At 44.4% G+C, this 17,789-nt stretch overlaps 1 protein-coding gene across 1 annotated transcript in view; it reads left to right on the forward strand.

Moving 5' to 3' along the window:
- Positions 1-17,561, forward strand: part of CACNG4 (calcium voltage-gated channel auxiliary subunit gamma 4) — a 91,521-nt gene extending 73,960 nt beyond the window's left edge. Inside the window, exons 2-4 of the mRNA XM_083427916.1 lie at positions 3,253-3,336; positions 8,769-8,909; positions 14,777-17,561. Coding sequence (XP_083284042.1) covers positions 3,253-3,336; positions 8,769-8,909; positions 14,777-15,318 — 767 coding nt within the window. The 3' untranslated portion in view covers positions 15,319-17,561. The remainder of the gene's footprint in view (positions 1-3,252; positions 3,337-8,768; positions 8,910-14,776) is intronic.
- Positions 17,562-17,789: the final 228 nt, after the last annotated feature.

The following is a 17,789-nucleotide window of genomic DNA, read 5'->3' on the forward strand; positions in this document are numbered from 1 at the left end:
GGGCGACCGAGCCAGCAAGACGCTGAGGCGGCCAGTCGGCTCCGCCCTCCTGCGCACCTGGGACTGGGCAACCAAGGGGGGGCGCCAGGCGGATATTTGCACCCTGGCACCACATATGCTTAAGACAGCCCTGCATTTAGACATGATAAAGACCTGCAGTTTATAGTTACATGAACAAGCCTCAGTCTCCTCAGACGCTTTCCTAAATTGTGTTCACTCTGAGCTGTGGTTTATCGAAAAAAGCCAGCTGCAAAACATTGCTTATGAAGATGCTTTTCAATAAACCATAGTTATAATTAACCACAGTTTAGGGTTTGGACTCAGTGCTAACTGCAGTTAATTGAAAATGGCTTCCAGTCGCCTCGCAGTTGCTCCATAGGCATCCAAGGAAGGGGCGGAGCCTCCTGTTTCACCGCGTGAGGTGAAACTTTCTGGTAAAATGCTACTTTGTAAAGCTAGGCCTCAAAAACAGAACATGTGCAGATAAGCAGCATGTGGACAGGCACTTGAGTAAGTTTCACAACTCACAGGGTGCCAGACAGCAACTGGCTGATGGCAACCACTTATCCTCTGTGTATTTTTCCTCAAGAAAGCTTAATTTCCTGCCCTACGCAGCAACTGCCTGCTTTGAGAGCCCCAGGACCAAATCAATGTGTGTTTTGCCTCCTGATGTTCTCTCCCCTTCTCCTTTCCACCTCTGGCAGCTGCCTCCACCCTGACCACCTACGTTATTAAAGCCGCCATGCGATGCTTCCAATTTGTTCACGGCACGTTCTATGGACAGCTTGAATCACCTGGCGCATGGCTTACGTTGTAATGACAGCATTAAATGTCTTCTGACAGAGTCTCACAAAACTGGCACTCAAATCTAGACGCTTAAATTAGAGCCCATCTTAAATAACAGCGGGAAAGGAGCAGTCTTCCTCCGCATGAGATCAGCAAGGAGGAGAGCTGCCCAAAGGAGGTCTGCTTTGTTACGAGCTGAAAATGCACAATTGTAGCACAAGATTAGGGTGGAAAGGTGCATAAGGACTCTGAAGACCGTAGCAGAAAGTGGAGAAGATGGATGTTATCATGGACTGAATGTCTTAAATAGTTTTTTTTTTGGGGGGGGGTTGTAACCAACAGATGGAAAATTGGAAGTCCTTTTATCTTTTTTAAAGGTTTCTTTTCTTTTGTCTCTTTATTTCCCCCCACCCTTTCTCTCTCTTTCCTTTCTTCTTCTCGTTTCTTTCTTCTGGCCTTTAATTTGAATTCAGCCTGATCTTTTATTTCCCTTCTCTTCCCTCCCCCTCCCCTTTTATGAAGATTACCTGCTCTGAGACCCCACAGCAAATTCTCCCCTGGCCTCCTCACTGGCCCAAGTAGGACTAATTCAGCCAGCTAGCCCTGGTGATTATCTAAGGCTTATTTCCCCTAAATTGATTTCTGAACTTTGAATTTTATTGTTATTCATGTTTTTATACTGCACCATAAGTGTTTTAAATTTGTTGTTAGCTGCCCTGAGCCGGGTTTTTGAACTGGGAAGGGTGGGGTATAAATAAAAAATTCTTCTTCTTCTTCTTCTTCTTCTTCTTCTTCTTCTTCTTCTTCTTCTTCTTCTTCCTCCTCCTCCTCCTCCTCCTCCTCCTCCTCCTCTTCCTCCTCCTCCTCCTCCTCCTCTCCCCCCTCCTCTTTGTTTCCCCTCTTTGTATCTCCCCCCCCCCCTTAGGGGTCCTATGCTTTGGTCCTTTTTTAAGGTCCAGGGATTGTATACTCATGGGGGGTGGTAGATGGTTGATGGAGGGACCCTGAGTGGGTAGCAGCAAAATGTTGCCTTCTCTCTCTCTCTCTCTCTCTCTCTCTCTCTGTGCGAACTGTGCTTCGTGTCCTCTCCCATGACACCTCCCCTTTTGCTGACATGATTTTGCTGATGGGTGATGGAGGACAAAAGATGGGAAGAGATGCACTGAAGGGGCTCCATAAGTAGGAAGGAAGCAGGTGCTGCTAGCTGTGCCCCTGAGGTGGCATCCTCATTTGGGCTCCAGCCCCTCAGGGTCCCAGGCTTCTGGCACACCTGTACACCTGTCATGTGCATAGACCTGGGCCTACACATCCCTTTTGCAGATGTCCATACTAAACATGTGGATATCAAGAGAGTGTGGCTAGCAAGCAGGAGTGTCTTGGTGTCAGGCAGGGGCAGGGCCTATGGCAAGGGACTCAATTTCATATATACAGTGGTACCTCAGGTTAAGTACTTAATTCGTTCCGGAGGTCCATTCTTAACCTGAAACAGTTCTTAACCTGAAGCACCACTTTAGCTAATGGGGCCTCCTGCTGCCGCCGTGCCACCAGAGCACGATTTCTGTTCTCATCCTGAAGCAAAGTTCTTAACCTGAGGTAATATTTCTGGGTTAACGGAGTCTGTAACCTGAAGTGTATGTAACCTGAAGCGTATGTAACCTGAGGTACCACTGTAATACACAAAGGAGGCTGCAGTCTTGCAGAAAGACACATGAAACATGTCTCTGCGCACCTTGGGAGAGACAACTTTCCATAGTACCATAGTGTAGGGGGAAAGTATCGCCCACCCCTATGGCTGTTGGCATGCAACGGGGAGGGTGAACAGGTCACTTTGGGGTTCTCTCATTCTTCCAGCCTTAAGTTCGCCTCTCCACATTTCTACATCAGTTTTGTTTTGTTTTATAAAGGCCTCCTGAAAATTCAGCATCATTTTGGTATGCAATCTTGCCTAAGGTACAGTTTCAACAAAGCCTTTCACCCTTATGTAACATGTTTTTGTATGTTGTTTTCACTAATATATGCATTTATTTATTTTTTGCACGCTTTACGCTAAATTCAAGGCAGTCCTTGAGTTCCCGTATTGCTTTGGAAAATGCAGATCCTGTAACTTTGCATTTAAATGTAAACTGAATTCAACTTCCCCTCTCTCCCTAGTCATGCAAATCCAAGTGATGCAGATAACAATGTGAAAGCAGGAGCGTAAAAAGGAAAGGAAAGGAAATGTGAAAGCAGAACTAGATCTGGATGAAAAAGACAGAGCTACTCTCAGAAACTGCATCCTCCCTTCCCCCGTGGAATATATAGGTGTCATGATGGACTAATTCAGCCCAAGATCCCAGCCTTACAGGAACCATTTTATGCAAGCTTTAACTCCCCTTGGTTTGTTTAGCAGGGGACAGGGCAGGCGTGAGGCAGGCCTCTTCCAAGCAAGCTCTGATCTGTTTCCTTTGTGTTTTTCTTCTTTTCCAGGGATATATAAAGGACACTGTTTTCGAATTAACCACTTCCCTGAAGACAATGATTATGATCATGACAGCTCTGAATACCTTCTCCGTAAGTGAAATATCCAACATCTTAATCATTGCCATTCTAACTCCATCTTAAATCAGTTTTATACACTGAAAATGCATAAAGGAACAAACCTAAGTTGTTGGACTTTTCCCAGATGCCCGCAGCACTGCATGGGAATAGGATTTCAATAACTTGGAATAAAGGTAAAGGGGCCCCTGACCATTAGGTCCAGTCATGGCCGACTCTGGGGTTGCGGCGCTCATCTCGCTTTATTGGCCGAGGGAGCTGGCGTACAGCTTCCGGGTCATGTGGCCAGCATGACTAAGCTGCTTCTGGCGAAGCAGAGCAGCGCACGGAAATGCCGTTTACCTTCCTGCCGGAGCGGTACCTATTTATCTACTTGCACTTTGACGTGCTTTCGAACTGCTAGGTTGGCAGGAGCAGGGACAGAGCAACAGGAGCTCACCCCGTCGCGGGGATTTGAACCGCCGACCTTCTGATCGGCAAGTCCTAGGCTCTGTGGTTTAACCCACAGCGCCACCCGCATCCCTTTAATAACTTGGAAACATGCAACCAAACATTTGCCTGGCTACTTTTAAACAAGGGGCAAATGGGGCTCGTCAACCTGGGAAGGTAGGTCATCTAGGAGAAGGAAAACGGGCCCCAAATCTCCTCTGTGTTGTGGCACATCTTCAAGTAAAGAAAAGGCTAAGAAGTAAACCCTACACAAATCCAGAGTGGAGTCCCTGAGACGGTTGGATGGTGTCTGATATGTCTCCTTCCAGCAACTCCTGCAGCCAAGCTGGTGCCAAACGTATTGCTCTGCTTTCCTTTGGAGTGAGGCCAAGACGGAGGTCTTGTTATCTGGGCAGCCCAGGAGCTCCATAAACACTGCCCAGGCTTGCGCCCCAGGGAGGTCACTTAGGGCTTCCCCCCCTGGAGGTGCACTCCATTGTCTCTCGAGACAGATGGAGGGCAACAGATTTAGAACAATACGCATCATTCACCCATCACTACTGCCTCTGTCTCTCCTCACATAATGTTGTCTGTTTAGTCTGGTCCCCAGATTTCCCTCCTGCCCTTGTATGAAGTTTTCCCCTCCCCGAAATAGCTCCCTGAGTTCATAGTAGCATTCTTTGCGCCTACTATTTCCTCCCAAGTTTCTGCTCCCACCATCCTTCTTTCCCTCAAATCCTTGCTTCCACATGGCAAGTTATTTCCCGGGCCAAACAGATTTTTCGCTTCCCGCACAGATTTGTTAAATACTTTTTTCAGCATTCTGCCACTGACAGCTTCTGCTGGAGGAGATAGAATGTTTGTGAACATTCCACAACACCCTAGAAGCTCGACTTTTTATAAATAAGGTAGGAGGAAAGGAAGTGGCACTTAACAGTTGATAGCAGATGTCATTTTTTAAGCTAATTGTATACAATAGTTACAGCTCCCATAATACCGATGCCCCAAGAAAGCACCAAAGGCGCTTGGAAGGAGGGGGAGAATAAACAATGAAACTGAAAGATGTCCAGATAAATTGTAACAACTCTAATTGTGTATCCAAGTTAGGACAGTTACCAAATAATCTATTCCATCTCCTTAGCTGCTTAAACTTGTGTGAATGGTGAAATGCAGTCCTGTTTATTTGTTCCCTTCTAATTCAAGTTTAATAATGAGAGTAAAATGCTAATTAACAAAAAGTATATAATGGTCATTTTCTGTCTTGCTTGGATCTGAGGCTATAAGTGTATGGGCAATGATATGAAGGGAATAACAGGCTGTGTCGTAAAATTGAGAATATTGAGGTGAAGAGACATATAGCACACAGATCAGCAACCAGTTTGGCCTTGGGCCACTAGTCCTTATGAATGCTGAAAAACAGAACCATGTGCTTTCATTATGCTATGAGTTAATACTTTACTAGCCCTGTTTCTTTGCATTTTTGTTCTTCCAGGCACTGACCCTTTGTGGTTTAAAAATCTGATTCTTTGCTTTCTTTCTTGGCACTTTTTTGGGGTTAACAAATCAATAAAATCTTAAGCAAAAATCAATCAATGCTTCTAGCTAAATAAAACCACCAGTGGCGGGTGGAGCTGTGGTTCATATGTGCACAGGAGCATAAGGAAGATATTTTCGTGCCCAAAATACATCTGGTGATGGGTTTGTTTCCAAGCAAATGGCTCTCCGTTCCCTTGCCTGCAGAAAGATTCGGCCAACGTTATTGCAATGTTGCACTGTGCTTATTAGACTGCAGCGTGATATCTGAAGGAGCCTGAGTAGAAGTGATGATACTGGACATCATGGAAACTGAGGCCAATTGCTTCTTTGTGGTATACAGCAGGTGCAGCTACACTGAAAACAATCTTCTTTCAATTGTGCCCAGCCTATCACCGGCTTCAAAGAGCTACCTTAGCAAGCCTTGATCGCTAATCTTGCCTTTTCGTTGTAGCCTGGAAGCAGAGTGGAATGTGCAGCTGCCACATTCTGCCACAGATGTGTAATGTACACCATAAGCTTTACTGGGACATTTACTGGAGTGTGATTTGCACACACCCACCCACACACCATGTCATTGGCCATCGATACATACCAAAATATCTGCCCTGCAGCTGTTTTTAGAAGATGTTAGCAGGAATATGCAACACACACACCCCATGCGCACACAAGCAAGAACTGCAAACCAGGATGGGGAACCCCAGTTGTGGTTGTGGCCCTCATCATCCCCATGGAAAACTGGAGCATTTAAACTGCAGGAGTTATGGGTTGCTTGCAGAACAGGAACACGGCTCCATGTTTCTGTACCCTCTTCCCAAGAGGCATAATGAATAAGTGATTCTAAAATGTTTGCAAGAAGGAGGAATGGAGGAGGAAGGGCTCTCTTTACATATTCTGATGTTTTGACATTTTATTACCAGTAAGGAGAAACATGTCAGTGTCACACATCTCAGTTACTTGTGAGCTGATGTAGACAGACTCAAAAGATTGAATTACTATAAGATTCAGTCAGGATCGGGGTTCAGAATTTTGCATCAGCGCTCACAAATCCTTTGTCCCCACTCACTCCTGGTACTTGGATACACTCCTGTTGCATCCTGGACTTTATTTTTCTCGTAATTATGTATGTGCCGCATGCAGAGTCACAACCAGAAAGCAATTACTACTATTATTATATTTATTAAGTACCTAAAACCTCCAGGTGCTGCACAAAGATTAAAACAGTTAAACAGGATTGCCCGGAGGCTCACAATTCTGATTTCCATCTCTTGCACAAACGTTTTGACAGCCGTTATAATACTTCGGGGGCCCTTAACTCCATCCTTCAGGACAATTTCGATATGACGGGAATATTAAACATGGTTGAACATCCCAACAGTTATTAGTAGCAGAAAGCAATGGTGTCTCTCTCACACTATCCGTAGGAAGGTTTACCCCAGCCAATGCAATTGTCTAATACCACTGGGTGATAAGAAAACCGCAGCCAACAGACTTGTTTCAAATGAAATCTCCACCACTGTTAATCCGTTTATGCAAGCGACACGTAGGGTATTTGCTTTGGGTCATGAATATGAGCCCTAGGGGTTCTCTGGTTGACAGACAACCTGATTATAATGCAATATTCAGACACAAAACCAATGTACAGCGGATCACCGGGCTGCTTCCTCTTAGGATGTTTGACCATTTACAATATTTAAATATAGCCATGCTGTATTTAGAAAATATATCACCTGTGGAATCTTAATTCTGGTGGCCCTTTGTAGATTTCAGCCTCTGTGTCCCTCACCATGACAGGTGTAACTAAATATCTATGATATTCCTTAACATGCATATCCTGCTGTGTTGCTACCAGAGGGTCAACAGAATTATCGTTGGTATTATCACACACAGCAGTTGCCATCTTTCTACATAACGATCAAGGCATAAAATAGCCCTGTAACCAAACTAGCCCAAGGCCATTTTCGGCCATTTTATGGTACCCTTGGGCCTTGTGTGCCCAATACATTTCCACCCCGGTTGCAGAGCCAAGATGTGAGTGTGGCTTAGCCTCCGGGTACTTGTATGCCTTCCACTGATGTACTTCCACTGAAAACCAGTGAGCCTTTACCGGGGTAAGTACAGCTTGCCCTTTAGGATAATAGACACAAAGACTCCAATTGCCCCATGGTAAAATCCACCCAAAAGAACGCTGTGAAAAAGCGGCAGAATATCCTCAGGAGTATTGATCCCTCTTGTTATGGTCCCATTCCTAGGCTTGAGATATATTTTCTCTCATCCTTCAAAGGATGCTGTCTTGCCCTCTGCCACCTTTTCCCGTATCATGAATCCTCACTGCAATTCATTCTCTCTCACTTTCTCTCTCACACAGATGCATTCTCATTCTCCCTCCCTCTTCCTTTGCCTCCTCTTTGGTCATCTCCAGTTCCTTTTGCTTTCAGCCTTTGAGCAGGTAAAGGACCCCTAGACAGTCAAAGGCGATGATGGGCTGTGGCACACATCTCGCTTTTCAGGCCAAGGGAGCCAGCATTTGTCCACAGACAGTTTTCTGGGGTCATGTGCCCAGCCTGACTAAACTGCTTCTGGCACACAGAAGACCATGACAAGTGCCAGAGTGCACCAAAATGCCTCCAAACACACACACCATCCTCATGCTTCCATGCCCAGTTATGGTTCAGAAAGGAATTGGAGCAGCGTGGGGCACACAAAAGATGCACATGCACCAAATGCTCCTTTTGCATCTTCAAGCCCAAGGTGTTCTGGCTTTGTTACTTTTGCAGAGGAGATGAATAGAGAGGGTGCAGGGAGATTCCAGGACAGCTGTCATATAGTCAGCGAGCTTGATTATCTACATTCACATGTATCAAGTGGCAGCTCACAGTCAGTAGCCCTTCTCATACATTTTTCATGCCACTTCCCTGCATTAATTTGTGGGTTATTCTTTATAACCTCTCTAGCTAGTAGCTTGCCAGAATATGTTTCCACACAAGTCGGCTTTGGAAAGCTGATTATGGTAATGACCCCAAATTTTCCGGCAGAAATGGCAGAGCGCATTAGAAAAACTAAACAGGAGGCGCATTTCCCCTTGTGGAGACTCTCCAATTGTTACCCTGGTCATTCCCCTCAAAAGACCATGTTTATCCAAAAACTGTATCAGACTTTTAAACTTCTGTTGATGCGTCTTCCGTGAATTCTTTCAAAATCATTTCTAACGCTTCTTTTGCAGATTTGCCATTTGCAGCTCATTTTAAGGTAGTCTGTATTTCAAGGTGTGTTTAATACATTGTCTTTGGTTGCCTTGGCAATATGTTTTAAAGGGTGGGGTATAAATCTTAATTATAAATAAATGGTCCACAGGGATAGCTGTTAACATTTCCAATTGCCACAAAAGCACTTATTCTTCTTCCTTCTTTTTTCCCCGTAAGGAAACAACAAAGTTGATAAATCATCTCTTGTGCTTTTTCATTTCTCTCCTCCCCGGGTCTCAGGTATTGTCCGGGCCTCTAGCGTGTTTCCGATTCTAAGCACAGTATTACTGTTGCTGGGAGGGCTCTGCATCGGAGCTGGGAGGATTTATAGCAGCAAGAACAACATTATCCTCAGCGCTGGGATTCTTTTTGTTGCAGCAGGTAGGTCATCATTTATTCATTTTATTGATGAATCGCTTCCCACGAAACGCCTCAAAGCGAGTTAACAATAGAAGAAAGCACGATTTCTGTAGGCCAATGAAGATTAAAAGCTAGGAACAGAAATCTCCAGTTAAAAGGCTTGTTGGAAGAGGAAGGTATTCGATACACTTCGAGAGAAGGCAACAAAGATGGTGCCTGTCTCATAAGTGATGGGGGGGGGGGAGGTCCCAAAGGGCAGGTGCTGCCACACTAAAAATCCTCTCCCTGTAGCAAAGGTTCCCTGAGGAGATTGTATCTTCAGACAGTCTTTTCCTGCATCAGTTGGGTGATCATCCCTCAGTGATCAACTGGGTTTGTAGGGAGTGAGGGGATCTTTTTGGTATCCTGGTCTCAAGCTGCAAAAGGCTTTGCATACCATCACTAATGCACTGAATTCAGTCCAGGAACATTACACATTAAAAAGCTTCCCTATACAGGGCTGCCTTCAGATGTCATCTAAGGGTTGTCTAGTTACTCATCTCCTTGACATCTGGTGGGAGGGTGTTCCACAGAGAGGGCGCCACAGCCAAGAAGGTCCTCTGCTTGGTTCCCTGTAACCTCATTTCTTGCAGTCCGGGAACCTCCAGAAGGCCCTCAGAGCTAGAGCTCAATATCAGGGCTGGATGATGGGGTGGAGACGCTCCTTCAGGTATACAGGGCCAAAGCTGTTTAGGGCTTTAAAGGTCAGCACCAACCCTTTGAATTGTGCTTGGAAATGTACTGGAAGCCAATGTATTTTTTTTTATAATATTTTTTATTGCGTTTCTTTCCAAATTTTGTACATTGCAAACAACATACCTACAAATTTACAAGAAACCATTTTTTTTTTTTTTTTTTAATATAACAAAACAATATAAATCAAAACAAAAAAGAGTCCTAACTTGGACTTCCCCACCCCTTCCGATTCTGCATTCTTTGTATTAACAATGTCAGCAATTTGTTACCTTATATCATACCTTATTGTAACTTTCACATGTTATGTATCCAAATTCAATATATTATGTCACCATTTTTATACCTTTGAAAATAAACGTAACATGTTCAATTCATATTGTCTCCTTTTCTCTTTGCTCACTTAATTTACTGTTTACTTAATCATAGTTGCTAAAGCATATCCTTTCCAAATCATGCACAATCTTAAGATTCATACAGCTTATAATACTTTTGCAAATAATCTTTAAATTTTTTCCAGTCCACCTCAATTGTTTCTACATCCACATCTCGGATTCTGCCGGTCAATTCAGCTATCTCCATGTAATCCATCAACTGCGTCTGCCATTCCTCCAGCGTGGGTAGATCTTGTGTCTTCCAGTTCTTAGCGATGAGTATTCTTGCTGCTGTACTAGCATACATAAACAAAATTCTGTCCTTCTTTAACACTCTCTGGTCCACCATGCCCAACAGGAAGGCCTCTGGTTTCTTGGGAAAGGTATACCTAAATACCTTTTTCAACTCATTATAAATCATTTCCCAAAAGGTCTTAACCCTTGGGCAAGTCCACCAGAGGTGAAAGAAAGTCCCCTCTGCTTCTTTACACTTCCAACATTTATTGTCAGACAGGTGATGTATCTTAGCTAACTTGACTGGGGTCATGTACCACCGGTATATCATTTTCATAATGTTTTCCTTCAAGGCAGTACTTGCCGTGAATTTCATTCCGGTGTTCCATAACCTTATGGAAGGTTATGGTACTGGAAGCCAATGTAGGTCTTTCAGGACTGGTGTGATATGATCCCAGACTGGCAGTCACATTCTGGATTAGTTGTAGGTTCCGAGTCACCTTCAAAGGTAGCCCCATGTAGAGAGCTTTGCAGTAGTCCAAGCAGAAGATAGCCAGGGCATGTACAACTCTGGCAAGACAGTGCACAGGTAGAGGCATACCAGATGGAGCTGGTAGACAGCCGCCCTGGATACAGAATTAACCTGTGTCTTCATGGACAGCTGTAAGTCCAAAATGACCCCCAGGCTGTGCATCTGGTCCTTCAGGAGCACAATTACAAGTCCTTCTGCAGTGGCATTGCATGGTGGTGATATTCTGGCCCACTAACTGCATTCCCACGCAGAGTGCATTGCTGTAGCCCAACCTGAAGCTTACCAGAACATGGACCAAGGAGGACCTAAAATACACATTTTGTCTTCCTTTTAATCAAAGGTGTTGGAGAAGAGAATGCAGCAGAGAAGACCAATAACAAGTGTCTTGCAATTACTGACCTTTTTTTCCCTTTCCCTATTTCTTATTATTACGATGTGAGTCCCCAAGAGAATGGAGCATTCAGTGCAAGTCTCAATCTCTTTTGTCTTAACAAGCAGACCACCGCAGCTCCTCATTAGGCGAGAGCTCAGAGATTAGAACATCTCCCGCTCGTGCTAGAAGTGACCCTAAATATCAGGGTGCTTATTATTCTAGGAACACATCACTAGATTTTTTCAGAGCACAGGACTTTTAACATACACCGCGTGGGTGTACGAGCTTCGCCTCCAGTTGCCGGGGGCTTGAGAAATCTCCCTGGATAATTACGTAACAGCAGTGACTGACACACATAAAAGAGAGGATGTTATTCCTCACCGTCCCCAAGAAGGTGCTTGTGCATCTGGGCTTGGCTGTCTCCTCCGTGATTTGCCGTGTGACACACTTTCCAAACACAGCAGATGGGTCACTGTTTATCAGACGATCTGACTGTGCCCGTTTCATGGATTTTCTTCACACGGTAGTATGGGCAGGGAGGGGCTGGGGGCTGCTTTCTGCATTTGTATTTACTATGGAAAGGCAGCACGTGTCTTTGCAAAGTTTCTACAGTGAAACATCCTCTCGGGGCCAAATTTCTAGCCATGCTCTGACAGATGGAGTGAGTAACAAGAATGCAGCTCTTGCAATATATGCAAAGAAAGAAAGCAGTCGAGAGTTTCTCCTGTGCAAAAGCATCACCTTATTCTCAAGAAGAACTTAAGAAGCACTTTAAATGTCTGCTGTGACAGATTCAAGATGCAGGGTTCATTTGGGCAGCTCAATAGCCCACACGCCTGATAACACCAAGATTGCAGGTTCAATTCCCATACAGGGCCACCTGCTTATTCTTGGGCTAGATGGCCCTTGTGGTCCCTTTCAACTCTACAATTCTATGATTCCAAGCCGCACATTATCCTCCACCAACTTCTACACATCCTGCAGGCTCCTGCCCAGTCAAATCAGGTGGGCAGTGGCTGGAGTTGCTGGACTACAACTCCCATCATCCCTAGCTAGCAGAACCACAGGGGGTGATGAGGGTTGTAGTCCAACAACAGCTGGGGACCCAAGTTTGAGAAACACTGCCTTATAGCTTGGTCAGGCTACCTTTGAAGGTGAGCCAGAAACTACAACTAATCCAGAATGCGGCAGCTAGACTGGTGACTGGAAGTGGCTGCCGAGACCACATAACACCAGTCTTGAAAGACCTACATTGGCTCCCAGTATGTTTCCAAGCACAATTCAAAGTGTTGGTGTTGACCTTTAAAGCCCTAAATGGCCTTGGTTCAGTATACCTGAAGGAGCATCTCCACCCCCATCATTCTACCCGAATACTGAGGTCCAGCGCCGAGGGCCTTCTGGTGGTTCCCTCACTGCAAGAAGCCAAGTTACAGGGAACCAGGCAGAGGGCCTTCTTGGTAGTGGCGCCCGCCCTGTGGAACACCCTCCCATCAGATGTCAAAGGAAAAAACAACTACCAGACTTTTAGAAGACATCTGAAGGCAGCCCTCTTTAGGGAAGCTTTTAATATCTGAAGGGCTATTGTATTTTAATATTTTGTTGGAAGCCGCCCAGAGTGGCTGGGGAAACCCAGCCAGATGAGTGGGGTATAAATAATAAATTGTTGTTGTTGTTGTTGTTATCAACATAATCATCATCTAGTTCAGGGTATCAGTCAAGGTCCTCTTACGAAGTAGGCAGCAGGTCCTGGGGGTTGTGGGGGGGGGGGGAGCAAAAGTGGCAGCTCCCCAGCCTAGCCATTCCTCCTGAGCTTTTGCGGCCATTCCCCTCCATTGTGGAACAGGTGTGTATGTGTCGTATTCAGCCTGAGACATAAAGCCAACTCTTAGGAGCAGATTAGGCAAATGATTAGACAGGCCAAGGCTTACCTGGCTCCCCCATATTTTGTTCAAGTTGGCACCCCTGAATGTAGGGTGCTGTCCCATTGCCAGTGATACAGTGAGGCTGAACGGTCAGCCTGATTGTCTTCTGGATGTGGAATTGGTGTGGGGGCAACTCAGGAAGCTGTTGCATACTGAGTCAGAATGAGTCTACCAAAGCTCAGTGTTGTCTACACTGACATGCTGTGGCTCCCCAGGGTTTTTTCAAGCTAGGAGTCTACCTGTAGATAATAATAATAATAATATAATTTATTATCTGTACCCCGCCCATCTGGCTGGGTTTCCCCAGCCACTCTGGGCGGCTTCCACAAAGACCAAAAATACACTAAGATGTCACACATTAAAAACTTCCATGATGTCTTATAAAAGCCTGGTAGTTGTTTATCTCTTTGATATCTGGTGGGAGGGCATTCTACAGGGCGGGCGCCACTACCGAGAAGGCCCTCTGCCTGGTTCCCTGTAACTTGGCTTCTCACAGTGAGGGAACCGCCAGAAGGCCCTCGGTGCTGGACCTCAGCATCCAGGCAGAACGATGGGGGTGGAGACGCTCCTTCAGGTATACTGGGCCAAGGCCATTTAGGGCTTTAAGGGCTGTTTAGGGACTGGGACGTTTCGCATGCAAAGCAGGTGCTCTACCGCTGAGCTGCAGCTCTTCCCCCTGGCCTACACCTTTGCCTGGGGAACCAAAACAAACCCAGCCAAAGATCCAGAAAAGACAGAGGCTCTCAGCCGACGTTTTGGGAACACCGCTGCTCTGAGGGACTATGGTGAAAAGCAGAGAGTGGGGGAGAAGAGGAAGGGACATAAAGGCCCTTTGCTGGATGTTGGAAGCATCTGGGTCACCGACTTAAGAGAAACAGCCCAGTGGAGGAATGTGGGAAGGTTCGCTTGCGAGATGAAATCCTTTCAGTGAGCGGATAATGGATGGTTGGAGTAGATATCGGCAGTGCAAGAATCAGCAGTGAGAAGGCATGTGGAGTTCTCTGGAGGATGACTTGCAATGTGCTTGGGAGAAGGTGTAGCCTCGTTGAGTGAAAAGCTGTGTTTTACTGCCTTTATGTTTTGATTACCGTATTTTTCCGTGTATAACACGCCCCCGTGTATAAGACGATCCCCAGAGTTGTTGGGCTTTGGATGAGGGGAATTGACGGCAATCGCTCACCTCGCAGAAGCAACCAATCATCTGCCCAATCGCCCGCCCAATCGCCACAGTAGCAGCCAATCATCAGCAGGCCTTGCCACAGCCACCAATCACCCGCCCAATCGCCGATGACAATCTCCTGCCCGCAAATGCCACAAATCACAAGTCTCCCCTCTGTTTATAAGACATGTATAAGATGACCCCCAATTTTAAACATTTTTAACAATAAAAAAAATCATCTTACACACACAAAATACGGTAATTTTAGTATGTATTCTGTGCTTTGATTGTTTTTAATATGTATTTTGTGCTTTGTATGCTGTAACTTTGTGCTGTTAACCAGGTATAGGCGGTATACACAAAATAATAATAATAATAATAATAATAATAATAATAATAATAATAATAATAATGGGCCACCCATGCAACAGATTGCTGGTCGTATATTGCTTCACTCTGGTTAAATCGTATCCTTACCAACCCAAGGGCTTGTGATGACAATTTTGTTATGGAGGTATTCTCTCGAGCTGGCTAATTTCCCTCTTTCTTTCTCCCTCTCCAGGATTAAGTAACATAATAGGAATCATTGTCTACATATCCAGCAATGCAGGTGATCCTAGTGACAAGCGGGATGAGGACAAAAAGAACCAATACAATTACGGCTGGTCTTTTTATTTCGGAGCCTTGTCTTTCATTGTGGCAGAAACAGTTGGCGTCCTAGCTGTGAACATCTATATTGAAAAGAACAAAGAGCTAAGGTTTAAGACCAAGAGGGAGTTCCTTAAGACCACTTCTTCTTCTTCCCCTTATGCCAGGATGCCAAGCTATAGGTACAGGAGAAGGCGGTCCAGATCTAGCTCTCGGTCTACAGAGCCTTCTCCATCCAGGGATGTTTCGCCCGTTGGCCTGAAAATGGCAGGTTCCATTCCCATGAACGAAATCTCCATGTACACGCTCTCCAGGGAGCCCTTGAAGATCACCACGGCCGCAAGCTACAACATGGAGCAAGACGCGGGTTTTCTTCAAGTTCACAATTTCCTTCAAAAGGAATACAACGAAGGACTTCATATCAACATGGTCAACAGGAGAACAACGCCTGTTTGAAGAGGGGACCGTTTGCTTTTCTTTAAAACTACAACGCGAAGCAAAATCCAGATCTTTTTATACGTGAAAAGCGTGTATTTTTTAAACAAAAGCTCTTGCATACCTCAAGAGAAAAATCATACGGAGAGGTTGAAGAGATTCTGAAATGACCTGAAGATACGGAACTATACATTTCTAGCTGATTTTTATAATAAGCTCTTTCGAAAAAAACAAAATTTGTTTAAAGTTCTCAGTGTCACCAAAAGGGAAGAAAAAAAAAATTAAAATCAGCAGCTTCTTTCCCTGCACTTTTGTAGTATGTGTAGTGTAACTTGTGAAACGGAAAACATTTTAGCTATTGTAAGGTTCTGAATTTTTCAGTGTGGGCTCCCCCACCCCTAATAATGCTGTCTCTTAGTATAAACCCAGAACAATCACAAACGCTGCCTAGTGCTCTTGTTTCCTTTAAGCTGACAAAAGAGGGAGGGTTTTTCCCCCCTTTCTCTCTCCTAGGAAAAAAAAAAAGGCAGGGTACCTGAAACCAGCATGAGCTGTGAAACTGTAGCATATCATTTTTGCTCTGGACGGATTCAAACATTGCAGAACTCTTGACAGGGAACCAAATACCACAAAAGTCATTTTGAATCACAGTTCTGCTATTGAGCCGGGGGGGGGGGGGATAAGTCCAGGTTCTTAATTAAGCTGTTTCTCTCCATATCAAATCCCTGTGGAGAGTGAGTGGCTGAAGTAAGGTTTGCCTGAAATTGGCCTGGTAATGTGAACTTTATTTCCCTTACTTCTCCCCCTGCCCACCAGACTGTTAAAACACCCTTTTGGATTTTGTACAACTTTTTGGCCTATTCACACTTGAGGAAATATTATTTTTAAGATGAGGAAGCTCTTTTTAAAATTATGAATCGTAATAATAATACTGTGCATCGCCCACCCCATCCGTTAATGCGCGCGTAGTTGAAACCGATGGCTACCTAAACCCAGCTTCACAAACAAGCAGGCATAGGAGAATCGAACTAGAATCCCATACAGTCAAGGGAAGAAGAAAAACAACTGCCTTTACTGAATCAGATATTGAGCCTATCCAGTCCTTTCTAGGGTTTTCTAGATTCCTCCAGCTCAGCTTCTAAAATTCCCAGCTGTTAACATATCGAATCATGTAACAAGGCATCTAGCATCATTGAGCTGTAGCCCCACTTCAGTCATCAGTGAAGTGCTTAGAGACCGCAATCAAAAAACCCTCTCAGAAATTACATCAGTGGCTTAAGCAGTTAACGCAGAGTAGTACCGCTGCAGCTTTATTGAGGGAAAGTAGAATCTTCCCCATTCAGTTACTGGGCTCCCATGCAAGGCCTTTTAAGATCACTCTCGAATCCTTTTGTGCTGAGTTCTGTCTCCACTTTGTAGTAATACAAGCTGACTCGGAACGAGGCAGTTTTAGAAACATTCACAGAGCTATGCTTGTTTTTTCTATATTGAGCTACTTTGACAGCTCAGAGATGCCTTTTTTAAAAATAAAAAAAAAATGAAACAAACTATGACTGAAATGAATGTCAGGGTGGCACTGCATCTGAAGAGCATAAAAATGCCCCACCGGATCAGGCCAAGGTCTGTTGACTTTAGAGTTCTGTTTATCACAGGCCGGCAATGCCAAAACTAAGGCACGGTGAAGCTATCCCAGGTGGCTAGTCCTCAGCACTTAATAAATCAGAGAGGTTTCTTGTCTCTGACCATGGAGATTCCATCTAGCTATCATGGCTGAAAGTCATTGATAAGACTGATCTGCCGTGAATTTATCTAATCCTTTAAAAACGAAAGCCATCTAAACGAGTCACTGACACCACATTTTCTGGAAAAGGATTCCCTATGTCAATTTTCCTGTCTGTCAAGAAGTGCTCTCTCTTGTCTGTCCTTATCTATTTTCATGTTTTAAAAAAAAAAGTATAAAAAAAGTCTCTTTGCAGGAGGGGAGAAGTAGATTTCATGATTTGTTAAAAATGCTAGAGATCTGTTTGTATACATGTCTATGCTTTCAAATGATAAATTATTACTTTCTTTGGGAGGCTTCTCTAAAAAATTAAATAAGGCTTATGATAAGGGTAGACGAGTACGTACAGAAGCAATTTGTGTCACTCGTGTGTCATACTTAAGTGCTTACTATTTTATACCTCTTCTAGTCATTGTATTTTCAAGTGCGAGTTCCCTGAACTTCCCCACCCCCATTGTGTTAATAAACTAACAAGTAGAATTTAGTCCTCATTTGTATTTGCTGTAATTACAATATCCATGTTTATAGATATTATTTCCTTTCCAAGCAAGAGACTGACGTAGGCTTGTCTTTCTCAAGTTTTTCTGCATTGAAATGAAAACTGACAGTGTGAAATTCAATGGATTTTTTTAAAAAAGAAAGAAAAGAAAGAAATATACAAAACATATCCTGCCAGTGGGAGTGTTTCTGTTAACATTTTAGTAGAATCTGC

This window comes from Podarcis tiliguerta (assembly GCF_965153285.1).
Source record: "Podarcis tiliguerta genome assembly, chromosome: 2".
NCBI classification, from domain to species: domain Eukaryota; kingdom Metazoa; phylum Chordata; class Lepidosauria; order Squamata; family Lacertidae; genus Podarcis; species Podarcis tiliguerta.